At 45.3% G+C, this 16,717-nt stretch overlaps 1 protein-coding gene across 4 annotated transcripts in view; it reads left to right on the forward strand.

Moving 5' to 3' along the window:
* Positions 1-16,717, forward strand: part of ELK3 (ETS transcription factor ELK3) — an 84,328-nt gene that overhangs the window by 15,925 nt on the left and 51,686 nt on the right. For all 4 annotated transcript variants that reach the window (XM_063593581.1, XM_034934265.4, XM_055096010.2 and 1 more), the window contains exon 2: positions 13,266-13,474. In XM_063593581.1, the coding sequence (XP_063449651.1) occupies positions 13,268-13,474 (207 nt within the window). In that variant the 5' untranslated portion in view covers positions 13,266-13,267. The remainder of the gene's footprint in view (positions 1-13,265; positions 13,475-16,717) is intronic.

Raw genomic sequence — 16,717 nt, forward strand, 5'->3', positions numbered from 1 at the left:
CTGCTTTCTTAGAACCTGAAACAGGGCTTCCCTAGAGGTGTTTCTTTTTAAAGGAAAGTTTTGGAGGCACTGCTGGGTGCTAGGGACCTTGCCAGATCCTGTCATGCACGGTTTCCCTGGGATTCCAGCCTGTCCCTATTCACACTTGAAGTGCTTCTCATGATTCGTGATGTGAGGTGCATGCATGTTTGGGGCCCCTCTCGGGCCAGGCTAGCTCACTTCTGTTTCCTCTGACTTTCATCCTGTTCCACCGCCCTGCACACACACACACACACACACACACACACACACACACACACACACACACACCCCCGAGTGGGAGGTCCAGGGGCACCGACTTCCAGAACACGCAGCTTCTCAACGTCCCACTGGTATCGAGAGCCACCCTTGCTTATTTAGTGTTGGGTGAACCTTGAACCTATTTAAACCACGATACAGATCTTTGAAACGAGGGCACTGGTTAACAAAATGGTGGATGGGGTGGATTCAAAGATTCTTTCTTGAAACAACGCAACTGGAGCAGCTGGAGACGCAGATGAGGCAACACCAGAAATGAACAAGGAAATGTCCTGATTTGATTCCTAGTAGGAATGTATTTCTCACGCATTACAATGAGACGTTTCCCTTAGCAGCAGTGAAGTGTGCATATGAGAATTGAAGCCTCTACTGGGGGCATATGCGCGTTGATTAAGAACCTGGACTTTGGAGCCAGATGCCCCTGGATATGAGGCTCTGTTGGCCCATTTTACCCATGTGGCCATGAGCGTCTTATTTCACCTTTCGAAGTCATAGTTCCTCGTGGGCACAGCCAACTGAGAGTATTAAATTTAGACAGCATGTATAAAGCACTCAGCACAATTCCCGGTACATAGTAAGTGGTCATCAAATTTAATTACACTAAAAAGAAAAGCTCCTATTTAATAAAGTAATGGATTTCTTTAGGTATGGGCGCTGTTCTTCAGAATTCCATGGGATCTCAGCGTTGCTGGTGGTGGAGGATATATTAATAGCTAACGTTTTCTTAGAACAGTGCTCTTAATTTGAAATTTATAAGTTATTTTTAGAGTTTTATAAATCCTGGTGAAATTATGTGTATTTCGTATAGCTGTATATTTTTCCTAGAGAATTTTAGATTGTCAGAAAGGTCCATGGACCAAATATGTGAAGAGGAAACTGCCCTGGGGATGTCATTGTGTGTTTGTGTGTGTGTGTGTGTGTGTGTGTGTGTGTGTGTATGTGTATCAGTTTTATGTATGTGAATATATTTTAGGTTGAATATATGAGATTGCTGGTATTTGACTAGTTTTGATCTATAAAAACAATAATTTCTTACAGTTCAACTTAATAGTTGTGATATTATGAAACAATTTGAAATATATCACAATGTGATATTTATGATGAAATATGATTGTAGCTTATTTTTGTATGTTATTTATCAAAGCCTAGCAAGTTAAAATTCATCAGGCAGCCTTGGACCACTAGTAACCATATTTACCTAAAATAACTTGTGCTTTTCCATTGACCTTAATCACAGGAAATACAAAATAAAAACTTTTCTGTGTCCAGTATTATGAAACAGTCTTTAATTTTCATTGTGGATTTATTAATAGCTTTATTACATCTAATGAATCACTTTTCTGATCCAAATGACTACTGTTTAGGAGAATCTGCTTAGTATTTTTTCCCTGTTGAATTCACAGTGTTAATTACTTTGGGGAGGAACAAAAATTCTGAGTTTTCTTGGGCGATAAGAACCTCAGTGTTGTTTCAGAAGGCAGAGTTGGGCTGCAGTGCTGAAGGTTAAAACAGAGCTAAAACACAAGACAAAATGAAACCAGAGCTGCAGTGACAAAGTGGGACAGATGTAGGAGGCCAGGTTTCCTGTGGCCCATTTTCCAGTTTCCTGCCTGCAACCTGCAGAAGAGGAAGCTGAATGTTACCAAGTATGAGAACTGCGGGACGTACTTCAAGCCAGAATTAAGAGAATGCAAACAACACAGGCAACAAAAACAATTGCAAAGAAAGTGAATGTTCAGGTTTTAGTCCAAAAATGTCTGGGAAGGAACAGCCCATCTGTTTAAAGAGAAAGCATTGTCAGCAGAGCTTGTCCTTCCATGTGAGACTCTAAGGGGGCCTAGGGACTGCCTCAGGTTGTAGGAACCTCTGTTTTTTATAGCCCCACTCATCTTTCAAGACATGGTCTGCTGTTTTAATACAGAGGGTTACCTGAAAAGATTTTCCCTGCAGTTCCCAGGACTTCTAAATCTGTTTCCTGGGGATGTTGATATAGGGGGGAGGTGGATGTGGTTAACCAAGCAGCTCTAATGAACGGCAGCCTCAATTTGGGAAGGCCGGGTGACCAGTTGGCTGCTTTGATCTAGGAGGCTTATATTCCTTTAACCACCCAATAAAATTTTTGTCTGATGTTTTCAAAGAAGAGATTAAATGAAGATGTGTGTGTGTTGAAGACTGTGTAGTGCACACTCTGTGTGGCTACCGGTGAGCCACGTGGCGGGATACAGGACTCAAAGAAGACAACACTGGAGAAGGGAGTGAGTTCATCTTTCTCGTGGGGGAGGGGGAAGCAAAATAAAATTATTTTTTCTAGGCTCTTTAGCTCATTTTGGAAGAGTCTGTGAAGTCAGATCTTACAATACCCATCTTAGAGAAATCGAGAGCCAAAGAAATTGTGATTCATTACACACCTTTTAATTGAGTACCTATTGTTTGTCAGGGGCTGTGTTGGAAGTGCTGGGTAATGCAAGTGAAATGATGGCTAAAAATAAATAGCTGTTTATGTGTTGTGGAAGGCTTCATATAAGGCATATACGAAGGGGGCATAGAAACCTTATTGAAGGTTTAAAACATATATAAGCCTTTGGCGCAGTGCCATGCTTTTTCCACACACCATCTCATTTAAATTGCCTTGCTGCTTTGTGCTACAGAGAAATAGGGTGTGCTTCTGGGACAATCAGTTATTTCTTTACCCTGCAGATTGACCACCTCTTCTTCTCTAAGCCCAGAAAGAACAAACTCTATACCAGGAATCTTAAAAAGTTTTGGACTGTTAGGGGATCAAGAGGTACCCACATGAGGCAGCCTTGGATGGAAATAGGCCCTTTTCTGTCTTACTGTGGGCCCGCTCTGAAAATGTAGGATAACATAGGGCTGGGTTGTATGGTGGTTAGGGTGGGGTGCGGTGAATTATGTGGGAAGAAGTAGAATGGTTGTAAGACATTTTCTCAGCCAGAGTTAACGAAGCCATCATTTACTACTCACCCATATAAAAGTCACTGACAAACCAATTGAGTTACTTCTAATTTAGCCAGAGACAGCATAGTTCCAGAAGGAAAGAGTGGTGTTCCTACACACAGTAAATTGCATATGTTGTTATTTCAGTGGTTGTCAGTGATTTCCTCTGAAAAATCTCTCTTTTTTTTGTTTTGTTTTTGAGACAGGTTCATGCTCTGTTGCCCAGGCTGGGGTGCAGTGATGTGATCACAGCTCACTGCAGCCTCAAACTCCTGGGCTTAAGTGATCCTCCTGCCTCAGCTCCCCAAGTAGCTGGGACTACAGGTATGTGTCACCACATCCAGCTAACTTTTGTGTTTTTTGTGGGGATGGGGGTCTCATCATGTTGCCCAGGCTGGTCTTGAACTCCTAGGCACAAACTGTCCTCCCTCCTCGGTCTCCCAAAGTGCTGGGATTACAGACATGTAATCCATTCATTAAAAACCCAGTAATCCTTGCATTGTGCTAGATATTACATTGTGCTAGATATAACATGTACAGGCATGTAATCCCAGCAACCTTTCTCTTTCCCAAGATGGAAGAGTTATTTAAAAAACATTGCAGACTGGGCCAGACATGGTGGCTCACGCCTATAATCCCAGCACTTTGGGAGGCCGAGGTGGGTGGATCACCTGAGGTCAGGAGTTTGAGACCACCCTGGCGAACATGCTGAAACCCTGTCTCTACTAAAAATACAAAAATGAGCCAGAGGCAGTGGTGTGCACCTGTAGTCCCAGCTACTCGGGAGGCTGAGGCATGAGAATCACTTGAACCTGGGAGGTGGAGCTTGCAGTGAGCCGAGATCACACCACTGTGCTCCAGCCTGGGCGACAGAGCAAGACTGTCTCAAAAAACAAAACAAAACAAACAAACAAAAAAAAACAGCAAAAACCATTGCAGACTGTAAAGAGTAAGTAAATAGGTGAGCAATACCTATTTTTGTTTACCTTTTTTAAAATGAACAATTTGTAGATATTCACAGAATGCAAATACTTGTTAATAAATGAAAAGCTTGGGAGACATGAAGTTGGCCTCATGCCTTTTTTATACACAGTGATAATGATCAAAATAATTTAAATGTCCTTTGAAAATAAATTTAATAGTCTTCCAACTCACAGAAATAATAAAAAAAGACTTCAGAACTTGTATAAGTTGTTTTTTTTCAAATATTATCCTTATTTACTTAATACCTTACACTTACTCTGTGCTGAGTTATTGCAGACCCCTAATAATATAAAATGTTGTCTTCCAGTTCTTTGACTGAAGTACAGGGTTCATTTTCTATAATGAAATGGCTACTGCCCTTTGTCTTAGACAATGATAGTATCATGACATGGAAATGCATAGCAGATACTGGCAGAGGAGTTGAACTCAGCAGAATTTTCAGTAAGAAGTGTTCAAATCCATCTTCATTTCTCTAACCATGCAAAATTTAACAAACGAAAAAAGACATGGGTACCTCATGAGCACCTATTTTGTTTATTCCTTACCCAGAAGTTTTTCTCCTTTTCTTGGGCTCTCATTGCCTTTTTTTTTTTTTTTTTAAGTTGCCTCGTTTCTTATTTCCCACCACATAGAAGCTTAAGAAAATCAAAGCTAATTCTGCCCCCTCAACTCCCACCTCAGTAAAAATGAAACAAGGAACATGCAAAGGGAAGTGCTAGGTTGCCATCAGTAGAAAGAAGAACAAATAAGTGGGCATTTCGACTTCTAAGAATGGAGGCAAAAACCTCATACTTTGCATAAGGGGTCTGTGCGGCCCCTGCTCACATTAAGACATCGGGCGCCACCTTGTGGCCGACAGGAAGGAGGTCAGCTTCCAAGAAGAGGCCAGTAGCTTTTCGGTGACAGAGGCAGGAGGCAGCTGGGACACCTGAAGCTGGGATCGTGTCATGTGACCTGACAGCTCTCACGTAGGCGGAGGCGGGCACAGCGTAATGAGAATGATCAATATTTCTGTCAATAGCATCTTTCTTTTTGAGGCTCCGTCGGATTAAAGAATGAATCAAAGTTAAATAAAAACATGGGAAAGACTAAAGAGGGACATAAAACTTTTTTTTTTTTTTTTTTTTTTAAAGAGAGAAGGTCTCGCTCTGTCACCCAGGCTGGAGTGCAGTGGTGCAATCACAGCTTGCTGCAGCCTCTACTTCCCAGGCTTAGGCGATCCTCTCACCTCAGCCTCTTGAGTAGCTGGGTGGACAGGCGCGCACCACCAGACACAGCTAATTTTTGTATTTTTTGTAGAGATGGGGTCTTACTCTTGGCCAGGCTGGTCTCGAATTCCTGGGCTCAAGCAATCCACCCACTTCGGCCTCCCAAAGTGCCAGGATTCCAGGCGTGAGCTACCACGCCTAGCCTCAAAACTGTTTTCATAACTGCATTCTTTAAGTGCAAAAAGCTGGAAACAGAATAAGGGCAGAAAATAATCACTCAGAGTCTGCAAAAATGTCCCTCCCCTCTGTGCCAGAGGTCAAGCGTTTTACTCTCGGCCTCTCTACTGTGTGTCTTTTGCCCTGACCAGCCCGTGAATGCCCTCCTGTAGGGCCCCGTCTGCAGCGGCTATGAGCGGTGTTGTCATCATTGTCCCTTGGCTTGTCATTTAGAGCATCTTTCTTTCTTCGCTGTCTGACCCAACAGCTCTCACGTACTTGACTCTCCTTCCTGTTCCAGAGAAACCACATAGATGGGAGCCGAATGTACCCCAGGGAAGGAGAGAGCCCCAGGGACCCTCTTTGCTGAGGTCACACAGCTTGGAGGCCTCAGGGTCAGCATTTAAACCAGTGTTTGTTAAGCTGGAGTCGGAGAATCAGTGCCCTGGCATCTGAGTTTTCTGCAAGCATTTACGATTTTTTGTGCTTTCATATTTGATGATAGACTACAAAACAGAAGCATACTCCAAGTCACCTTATAAACCACAGTCGCCATGTGGCTGAAGAGTCTCCCTGGATTTCAGTGCCTGTGTGGGGCTCATTGCCTAATGGACAAAGAGCCCAGGTGGGTGCTGTAGCTACACAATGCCTTCCAGCCTGATGAAGGCCATGCGACTCCACAGCAAGCTCTGTGAGGAGGATTCCCTGTAGCTTAAAAGGTAATTGTAGTTAACATTTAAATAGCACTTACTTTGCCCCAGGTGTAGTTTAAGTGCGTTATTAGTAACTTCTGTAACTCTTACAACAACCCTGTATGATATGATACTTTTATCATATCAGTCCCATTTTACCTATGAGGATACTGAGGCACAGAAAGGTTAAGTAACTTCCCCAAAGTCCCGCAACCAGACAGGACGAGTCTTTGCTGTTGAACCCAGAGAGTCAGGTGCCAGAATCTGCGCTTACCTTCCAAATAGACAAAAGTGCTTCACTAGCACCTGCTTTGAGTTATAGAAAATAGTTATACAGCTGGATGCGATGGCTCATGCCTGTAATCCCAGCACTTTGAGAGGCTGAGGCAGGAGAGTTGCTTCAGGCCAGGAGTTGGAGACTCCTGAGCAACATACAGAGATGGTCTCCACAAAAAATTAAGAAATTAGCAGGGCGTGGTGGCACATACCTGTAGCCCAAGCTACTTGGGAGCTAGAGATGGGAGGATTGTTTGACCCCAGGAGGCTGAGGCTGCAGTGAGCCAAGATCGTGCCACTGCACTCCAGCCTGGCTAACAGAGTGAGACCTAGTCGAAAAGAAAAGAATTATGCTTCAGTGAAAAACTGCATTCTTGACTCTAGAGAAGACTCCCTCCAGATGATGTGATTCTGATTTTTTGGAAGGTATTTTACAACGTTGTTGACTATAGGTAATTGATCATGAAATAATTCTCGTCTATAGACAGCCAAATTCTGTCTTACAGAGTGCCATTGACTCCCATCCCTAGTTTTGCCTCCATTTAAGCATTTATTTCAATGTTCTTCTTCTATAAATGCCTCTATTATTCAGATGCTTTTTTGAACTCATTATAACGTCTGCCTGGTTCCCTACTGAATTATGAGTGAAATAAAATCTCGAACGTGTTCGTTTTGATATCTGTATGAGAGCCATGATTTAACCCTCTTTTGAAAATTATTTTTTAACAAACCAATTTCTCAGCTGGGCACAGTGGCTCACACCTGTAATCCCAGCACTTTGGGAGGCCGAGGCGGGCAGATCACCTGAGGTCAGGAGATCGAGACCATCTTGGCCAACATGGTGAAACCCTGTCTCCACTAAAAATACAAAAAAATTAGCTGGGCGTGGTGGTGCGCACTTGTGGTCCCAGCTACTTGGAAGGCTGAGGCAGGAGAATCGCTTGAACCCGGGAGGCGGAGGTTGCAGTGAGCCGAGATCGCACCACTGCACTCCAGCCTGAGGGACAAAGAGAGACGCCATCTGAAAAAAAAAAAAAAATCATTTGTCAACACTGAGAACGAATCACTTTTCCTCCTGCTCCTTTAAAGGAGGTATGCATATGATTCACATTTGACAAGCTGCTCTAAGTCATCTAACTTCACTCTACCATGGCAGATCACAGCTCTGCATTACAAAGGGAAAGGAGTTGGGGCAAGTAACAGGTGGTTTTGCCCTCTGGAGTAGGAGTGGGTGGGCCTCAGCCCCCTGTGACCATGGTCTTGGTCAGTGCTGGTAGAAATGGTGAGAGACCAGCCAGAGACGGGAAGGCCCTGCAGGCTGCAAGGTTGAGGTGAGGTCAGAGGAATCCAGAAAGTATCAGATGTGAAGGGGGCACCTCTTCCTGTAAGAGCAGTGATGCCTTTAAAAGCAGACTGATGGGCCTCAGTATGAAAGCACAGAGTTCGATTCTGCAAAAAGAATGGCATTAAAATACCTGATAAAATTTTGTACATTCAAAATAAGGTCTGATAAGGACGGGAATAATAGACTGGGGACTGCAAAAGTGGGGAGAGAGGGAGGGAGTGAGGGCTGCGAGATTACCTGTTGGGTGCAGTGTTTGCTATTTGGGTGGTGGGTATGCTAGAAGCCCAATCCCCGCCATTATGCAGTATACCCATGTAACAAACATGCATATATACCCCCTGAATCTTAAAAAAGCGGGGGTCTAGGCAGGGGAAAGATAAGCATTTTCTTTTCTTTTTTTTTTTTTTTTTGTGACAGAGTCTTGGTCTGTCACCTAGGCTGGAGTGTAGTGGCGCGATCTTTCCTCACTGCAAGCTCCACTTCCTGGGTTCACGCCGTTCTCCTGCCTCAGCCTCCCGACTAGCTGGGACCACAGGCACCCGCCACCACGCCTGGCTAATTTTTTGTATTTTTAGTAGAGACAGGGTTTCACCGTGTTAGCCGGGATGGTCTCGATCTCCTGACCTTGTGATCCGCCTGCCTCGGCCTCGCAAAGTGCTGGGATTACAGGCGTGAGCCACCGCGCCCGGCCAAGATAAGCATTTTCTCATTAGATAAAGGGAATTTTTTAAAAAAGATTTCTAGCATGCCTTTTATGTGTTCTACATTTTTGAAGCTCAGAGTGGTGGGAAATCAGCTAAGTAAAGTTAGGCAGATGAAACATTTTAACTTAGAGCAGGCCTCCATGTGCATAATAATCTATCAAACAAATCTCAAGTACCACCACTTTTTCAATTGTTGATTTAATAAAAGCCACAGTGTACTGTCTGAATTACTCACATTCCTTAAAGTGGCATCCAGATAAATGGGCTTTATTGTACCTGCCTGTTAAGACATTGGACTTCATTAAGGGTTCTAGGTATCAAGGAATTAATTTAGAAAAAAAAAATGGTTTAAATTTTTTTTCTGGTGAGAGAGATATATAGATGAGTTTACGAAAATCTGTAGTGTTAGCGGTTATTGGAAGGGCGTACCTCCCAGCATGATGGTACAAAGTCTGTGTTTTCCAACACCCCAGAGGGCAAAATTTCCAGCTGGCAGAGGCGCAGTGGAATGTACAGTGTGATTGTATGTGAAAATAGTTGTGTATATTATGAAACTTGATCTCATAGTTAAACTACATCGAGTGGAACGAAAACAATATGGAGAGCGCTGTGGCAGCTGGTGGCCCACTGCCCACCTGTCCCCCTACCCAAACCTCTGCCACAGACAGCCACCCATTTTCATCATGCAGATGGCTCTGGCCAGAGAGGATGGTGGGTCCCAGAGCTGCCTGGGGGCTCCACGATACCCCAGAGTGACTTCTGAGCGTAGACAGGAGTGACTGATCTTTGTAGATGCAATGATAAGCCCACAGGAAAGTAGTTTTCGACTCAGCTCTGAGTAATGTCTGGCTGCGATTTCCACCGGGAAGGCTACATGACTGCCCAGTCATCGAAACTGGTAGATCCACCAGGTTCAAGGAGTGGCTCAAGAGAGTGCGAGAAGAGGAGAACGAGGCCCTCAGCACGGGGCGAGGCTGGGCATGCCTCAGACAGGAGAGGCTGGAGCCCTTAGTCACCTCCACCGGAGCGGTGTTGCGCATAGCAACCCCTCTGAGTAATCCTCTGATGATCCCCTGTGCCTGCAGCTGCCACCCAAGCTCTGCAGCTTGGTTGAACTGTGGGGGCATTTCTGTGATTCCTAGTGAACAGCTCTTGCCTTCTCTAGGCGAGTTCCTTTATTCCAGAAATCTGGGAGGCCCTGAAGCAGTAGGTCCCCATCCCCACCACTGCTCCTCTGCCGGTTCCCTTTCTACTCTTTCACCTGTCCTTTTTGTCCTTTTTCTTTCTTTCTCTCCTTCTACCTTTGCCTGAGGTTATGGCCATAGCACCCATGGCTGCCACTTAGCCCATGTGTGGCCTCTGAGTAAAAATGTGATCAGCCGATCCCTCCACACCTAGTAGCATACTTTTTCGTGATTTTTTTTTTTTTTTTTTGAGATGGAGTTTCGCTCTTGTTGTCCAGGCTGGAGTGCAGCGGCGCGATCTTGGCTTACTGCAACCTCTGCCTCCTGGGTTCAAGCTATTCTCCTGCCTCAGCCTCCCAAGTAGCTGGGATTATAAGCGCGGGCCACCACGCCCAGCTGATTTTTTGCATTTTTAGTAGAGATGGAATTTCATCATGTTGGCCAGGCTGGTCTTGAACTCCTGACCTCAGGTAATCCACCTGCCTCAGCCTCCCACAGTGCTGGGATTACAGGCGTGAGCCACCACAGCCGGCCTTTCTCATGATTTTGAACACAAGCTCTAGAGCGTAAAGATAACAGCACCCCAGCAAAGGGAGAATTTTTTTTTAAACAAAGACATCATGTATTTTAATAGTCAGCTTTTTGCTGCAGTGGTGCTGTGTAACCAGTTGCCCCAAGATCACTGACTTACAGTGGCATTTATTTTTCTCACAAGTCAGTGTCACGGATGCTGCTTCAGATGATGGGCGGGTGGGGCTTGGCTTCGGACTTTGGGTTGAGTTCAGGTCACCTCCATGTGTCTCGTTCTGGGGCAGCAGCTTCCTGGCAGCATAGCACAGGAGGAAAAGTGCCAATTTATGATGCCTCCAAGACCCCAGCTCGGCAATGGGATGCTGTCACTTCCCCGTGTCAGTCTCCTGGCCAAATGCAATCACATGGCAAAGCCCCAATGTCAGCACTCCTCCCACAGCCACTCCAGTGCAGGGCTACACAGTCACCTAAGGAGAGGGCAGTTGAGAACATTTAACAAGTCTGCCATATGGGTTCTCATAAGTCATGCCCAGAACATGGTCTCTGACACATGGGGTTGGATTGCAATGAAAAGTGATTCTGTGATGCACAAGAAGCTCTGAGGAGGCCAGGCAGGTGGAAATGCTAAGCGTAAAATACATGGATAGATGTTTCTGCTGCCCTCCTGTCCCATTCGGAACGTGATGTCAGTTAAAAGTGGGAGGTGGCAGTGGCCGTCCACTTTCCCACCTGGCATGTGAGCAGAGGCCCAACAGTCCCTTGCCTGCAGACCTCCAAACCCACCGGCAGCCTTCTGCCCTCAGGAGCAGATTCATCTGAGCAGGCACTTAAAGTTTCAAAGATACGTTAAAGCTGACTGACTGACGTGTTTGGCCAAGAAAATCTCAAGAATTTGCGACAACTGTTAGCCGTTCTTAGTGCCAGTGAAGAGAAGAAAGTTGTGGCTCATATCCAAGTCATCAGAAGGGTGGTTCATAGGAGGAGTAGGGACTCGTCAGCTGCCATGCATCCCAGCAAAGTGGGGGCTTGCAAGATTTGTGAGATGCAGAGGTGGTTTTGACCCAGCAATGAAATGACTGTCTTACAGACCATTGTGGTTAATACTGATTTCTGTAAAGAATATCCCCTTTAAAGAGCCCTAAATAAAATGCCCTGTGGGTAATTGGAGAGCACTCCTAGTCTACTTTCCTTTAATTGAGAGGAGTTGTGGGGTTGACAATATTGGTACAAATAACCCTCCCCAAGGCAATTATTCTGGCTTCCAGGTCTCCCAGAGCTGCCCCCTGGGTTGCGGTCACTCCAGGTTCAGTCCCCTGCCCCCCGCCCACCAGGACTTCAGTGTCTCCCTCCTATCCAAGGGGATGATCCCTAGCTCTCTGTGCCATTCACAACAGTTGATCTGGGCAAAGCTTTTGAGGCCAGTCTAACCACCTTTTTAAAAAATGTAATGAGGATTGATAACACAAATGGATTATTATTATTATTACTACTTAGAATCAATACCTATTGTCCTGAAAGTCCTCAAAGGCCTGAAATTGAGAAACTGCCCAGGAGTGGGGAAAAATTTCCTTGAGAAGGCCCTATTTGAGCTGGGTCACAATGGATGAGAAAGAGTTCACCAGGCTCCAAAGCTAAGGAACAGCATTTTAGCCAGAAGAAATAGCATTTAAAAAGTTCACACCAGAGTTGAAGGAAAAGGATAACATTGTGTATATAGGTTTTTGTCTCTTCATGGGAGAAATTGCTTTTCCCATCTGTGCATCTGTGATGGTGGGCTTTGACCTGCAGCATGGTGAGTGCCGGGAAAGGGAAGGTCTCTGCAATTGGCAGTGATTGTTCGGTTTCACAAGCATCCACGGACTGGGCAGCTTTGAGCATTGTATGGGTTATCAGAGTGCTGGCAATACAAAATAATCCAGCAAAGTCCTTTCCTCGTGAAGCTCATCATAGTAGGAAAGGCAGTTACACTTAGACATATACCACAACCACAGGAGAGAGATTCCAGGCACCTGTATAAAGTATGGGGTCCAGCATTTTAGTTAGAGACCGACTATATTAGTTCTTTCTCACATTGCTATAGAGAAATACCCAAGACTGTATAATTTATAAAGAAAAGCGGTTTAATGGGCTCACAGTTCTGCAGGCTGTACAGGAAGCATGATGCTGGCATCTGCTGGGTTTCTGGGGAGGCCTCAGGAAACCTGCAATCATGGCAGAAGGCAAAAGGGGAGCAGGTGTGTCACATGGCCGGAGCAAGAGCAAGAAAGCGAGGGTCAAGGTGCCACACACTGTTAAATGACCAGATCTCATGAGAACTCAGTCACTAACTCAAGTATGGTACCAAGGGGGATGGTGCTAAACCATTCATGAGAAATCCACCCTTAGGATCCAGTCACTTCCCACCAGGCCCCACCTCCGACGTTGGGGATTACAATTCAACATGAGATTTGGGCGGGGCACACATCCAAACTATATCACGGACCCACAAAGAAATTGATGGGATGGGCGGGAATAGACACTTGTGTTAAGTGGGGAACGGTTTGAATGGGGACTCGTTCTGCAAGTGGTCATGTCATTAATCATTGTTCTGCATCATTCCCCATGCATCGCCGTCACTCGTGGGGACATGTGGTGAATAGAGGAGGATCACAGGGCCTCCCTGTATTTCTGAATTGTGGCTCCTTACAGAAATGCAGCCAGGAAGCTCCTGGTTCAGAGTGGCCCCTTGAGATGGAAGTGAAAGCTACTTTTTATTAGGTTCACTGGGGGAAGGAGGGGACAGCTGAGTTGCCCATTCTGAAGCCCCCTCTCTCCCCGCCAAGTTTGGTCGGCATCGTGACCAGCAGCTCTGATCTGGCCTCCTCTCCCTGCAGGTATGGAGAGTGCAATCACGCTGTGGCAGTTCCTGTTGCAGTTGCTGCTGGATCAGAAACATGAGCATTTGATCTGCTGGACCTCGAACGATGGTGAATTCAAGCTCCTCAAAGCAGAAGAAGTGGCGAAGCTGTGGGGACTCCGAAAAAACAAAACAAATATGAACTATGATAAGCTGAGCAGAGCCCTGCGATACTATTATGACAAGGTAAACCCTTGACCTTGCATGGGGCCATCTTGGGGAGGGTGGAATCCCCTCTGCGTAGTTCACTGATGAAAGAAAATAATAGCGTGCTATGAATCAAGTTAGAAAATAAAATAGGGGCAGTGCATACCTTCTTTTTGGAGAAAAGCTGTGCTGTAGGGATTTTCCCCACCCTCTGGACGCCCTTTGGATATTACTGAGGGTCACATTTTGTGTCTTCTGCATTTTCGTCTGAGTTTGCTGAAGAACTTTGCTCACAATAGAAATGAGATGCAGGCAGGCTCTGGGGCTTTCCTCATGTTGAATTGGTTGAATGACACAATGCGTGTTAAAATCCGGAAAGTCTGTTTATCCTGCCTGGTTTGTGGTTCAATTAAAGGGACCTTTCCTGGAAGGTGGTAGCTTTGGCAGATTATTTGTTAACAATTCAGTGCCTCAGTATCCTCGTTTATAAAACAGGAATCAGCATAGGAATAATAATAGGAATAGGAATCCTGTCTCAGGATTGTGGTGATGACCGACCGAGCCATTACCTGTAAGTACTTAGAACACTGCTTGGTATGTGGTGCTTGCAACTTCATGGGAAACTTCCCTAATTGGAAGAAAAAACATGTTCATTTTTAAGTCATAGAGATGAGGCAGAGTGCTTTGATAAGTGATAATATAGCGTAGTTGCCAAAACCAGGACAGTTGGAGTGAGTTTTAATGCATTTCTGGAAAAGCAGTTTTAATGTGCTTGCTAGGGCAAAATTATTGCTGTTTAGGAGAACCATTTCAGGCCTGTAATTGTTAGCCATTTCAGTTTGAATCTGTTGTTGCTGAATATTTAGCCTCTAAGACATAAAGGCATAGAGCCATGATAATGGTAAGTTTTGTTCTGGTTTTATTGTTCATATTAAAAGGTGAATTAAAAACTGATTTAAATATTAGTTCCTGATCTATATTTAGGGTCTGCCGTCTGCCAACCTCTTTGGAATTCAAGACATAAGGATTATACATTTCAGGAAGTAGAGACATCATTAATTATAAAGTGTTCCTTTATGTGATCGTAATTGCACGTGATTGTGTCATTGAAATGCTAAAGGTGCTCTCCTTTAATGTAGCAATTAATTAATCCTGACTTACTGCAGAGTCCTACTAAGATATAAAAGCACTTCTTGCAAATTGCACTGTCTGAAAGCCTCGCAGATGGCTTATTGTTTTGCGTGTTTTCCCAGGTTCTAAGTTCTGCAGTGGGAACTGGGGCCGCTGAAGGAAAACCCTCCCGTTGCCTGCTGGCAGAGTGCCTAAAAGCTGGGCTTTGAGACTCAAAAAGCATTTTCATTGTTTTCAATCAAGGTATCAAAAAAAGAAGTCCTCCCTCTGTGTCTGGGACTTGACTCATCTCTTCGAAGCCTGGCCTGGGCCTGGGGGCTTAAGGGTTGTGTCTCTTTAGCATGAAGGGTTGTCCTGGGCTGGAAATGACTGCTCACAAAATTAGCAAAGCCATTCCTGTTTAGACTATATCTTATCTCCCTTGGGCAGATTTTAAAATCTCTAGAGAGAGCAGTTTCATAGCCTTCAGTCAACAAGTATGTTCTGGCACTTTCTGTCAGACGTCTAAGGTGCTGTGCTGAGCACTTCTTCCCCTTGTCTCCTTTAAACTTTACAACAACCCCATAGACAGGTGCTGCTGTCATCATCCTCCTTATACACATGAGAACGTGGAGGCTTGGATGAGAAACCTGCCCAGGTGCACACAGCCAGTGAGCAGTAGAGCCCGGATTTTGAACCCAGCTGGTCCACCCAGGTTCCCAGCCAAAAGGCACACACACACCCTGCCTTCTGGGCCATTCATTTCCTTTGCCTTTGAATGTCTTGAGTTCCAGGTAGGCAGTCAGGCTGTCCAAAGGGTATTACAACCTAAGAAGTTTTGTTTATTACCAAGAGCCTCAGGCTGGGCATAGTGCCTCACACCTAATCCCAGCACTTTGGGAGGCTGAGGCAGGAGGATCACTTGAGTCCAGGAGTCTGAGACCAGCCTGGGCAACATGGTGAGACCCTGTCGCAACAAAGAATTAAAAATTAGCCGAGTGTGGAAGTGCATGCCTGCAGTCTCAGCTACTTGGGAGGCTGAGGTGGGAGGATCATTTGAGCCTGGGAGTTTGAGACTGCAGTGAGCTCTGATTGCACCACTGCACTCCAGCTTGGGCAATAGAGGGAGATCCTGTCTCTTAAAAAGAAAAAAAAAAAAGGAAAGAAACAAATTCAGTACTGAAAAATCCCAGCAAACGATGTGCATCAGGTAGAGCCCAAGGTCAGGAGTCCAGGTGGCTGGTGTGGCCTGCCTGCCTGCACTGCCCCTTTCTCTCTTGCCAGGCAGAGCATGGGGGCTGGCCACATGACCTTTGAGCAGCCCCAAGCATCAAGCTGGAGCTGGCAGTAAGGGCAGGAGCAGCCTCCTATCCTGTTGTATCATGTAGACTTTGGCCACCAGAAGAAATTGCTCCATGTCTTTCCTTCTACAGATATACCTGTCCACATGCACACACACACACAAGTATACACATACACACCTGTCCACATGCACACATACTTGTCCACATGCACACAGAGATGTCCACATGTGCACACCCATGCCCACATGCACACACAGATGTCCACATGTCCACACAGATGTCCACATGTCCACACAGATGTACACATGTGCACACACATGCCCACATGCACATACAGATGTCCACATGCACACACATATGCCCACATGCACACAGGCACACACACCCACTTGCACATCCACATGCACATGTGGCCATTGCCATATGCACACACATATGTGCACACGCATACATGTACATGTGCACGCATGGCTGGTTAATTCTTCCTTATAAAATGCTCTCAAGTGATGAGCAAGATGGAAAGTTAGACTCTTAATACAGTTTAAAAAGAAAAGAAGGAGAGGGGGAGGAAGATGAGAAGAAAAGAGATGGTTGAGGGAAGTGGAGGGGAGAGGAAAAGAGAGGGGACGGAGAAAGAGGGAGGAAGAAGAGGAGGCGTGTCAAAAAGAGATGACGAAAACCACACTCTATTTGACATTTTCCGATGACCTCTTTCTTCCTTCCGTTTTGCCAGTGTCACTCTGTGATGATAGGTGTAAGTTGACTGTGTGCATTGCCCGTCTGTGACCGTTTTCGACTCACAGAAATGGCAGTCTGAAGTGGCTCGGCCTCTCGCTTGAGAGACAGATTGGAGCAGAGTCTTTGTGGA

Source organism: Pan paniscus, chromosome 10, assembly GCF_029289425.2.
Source record: "Pan paniscus chromosome 10, NHGRI_mPanPan1-v2.0_pri, whole genome shotgun sequence".
NCBI classification, from domain to species: Eukaryota; Metazoa; Chordata; class Mammalia; order Primates; family Hominidae; genus Pan; species Pan paniscus.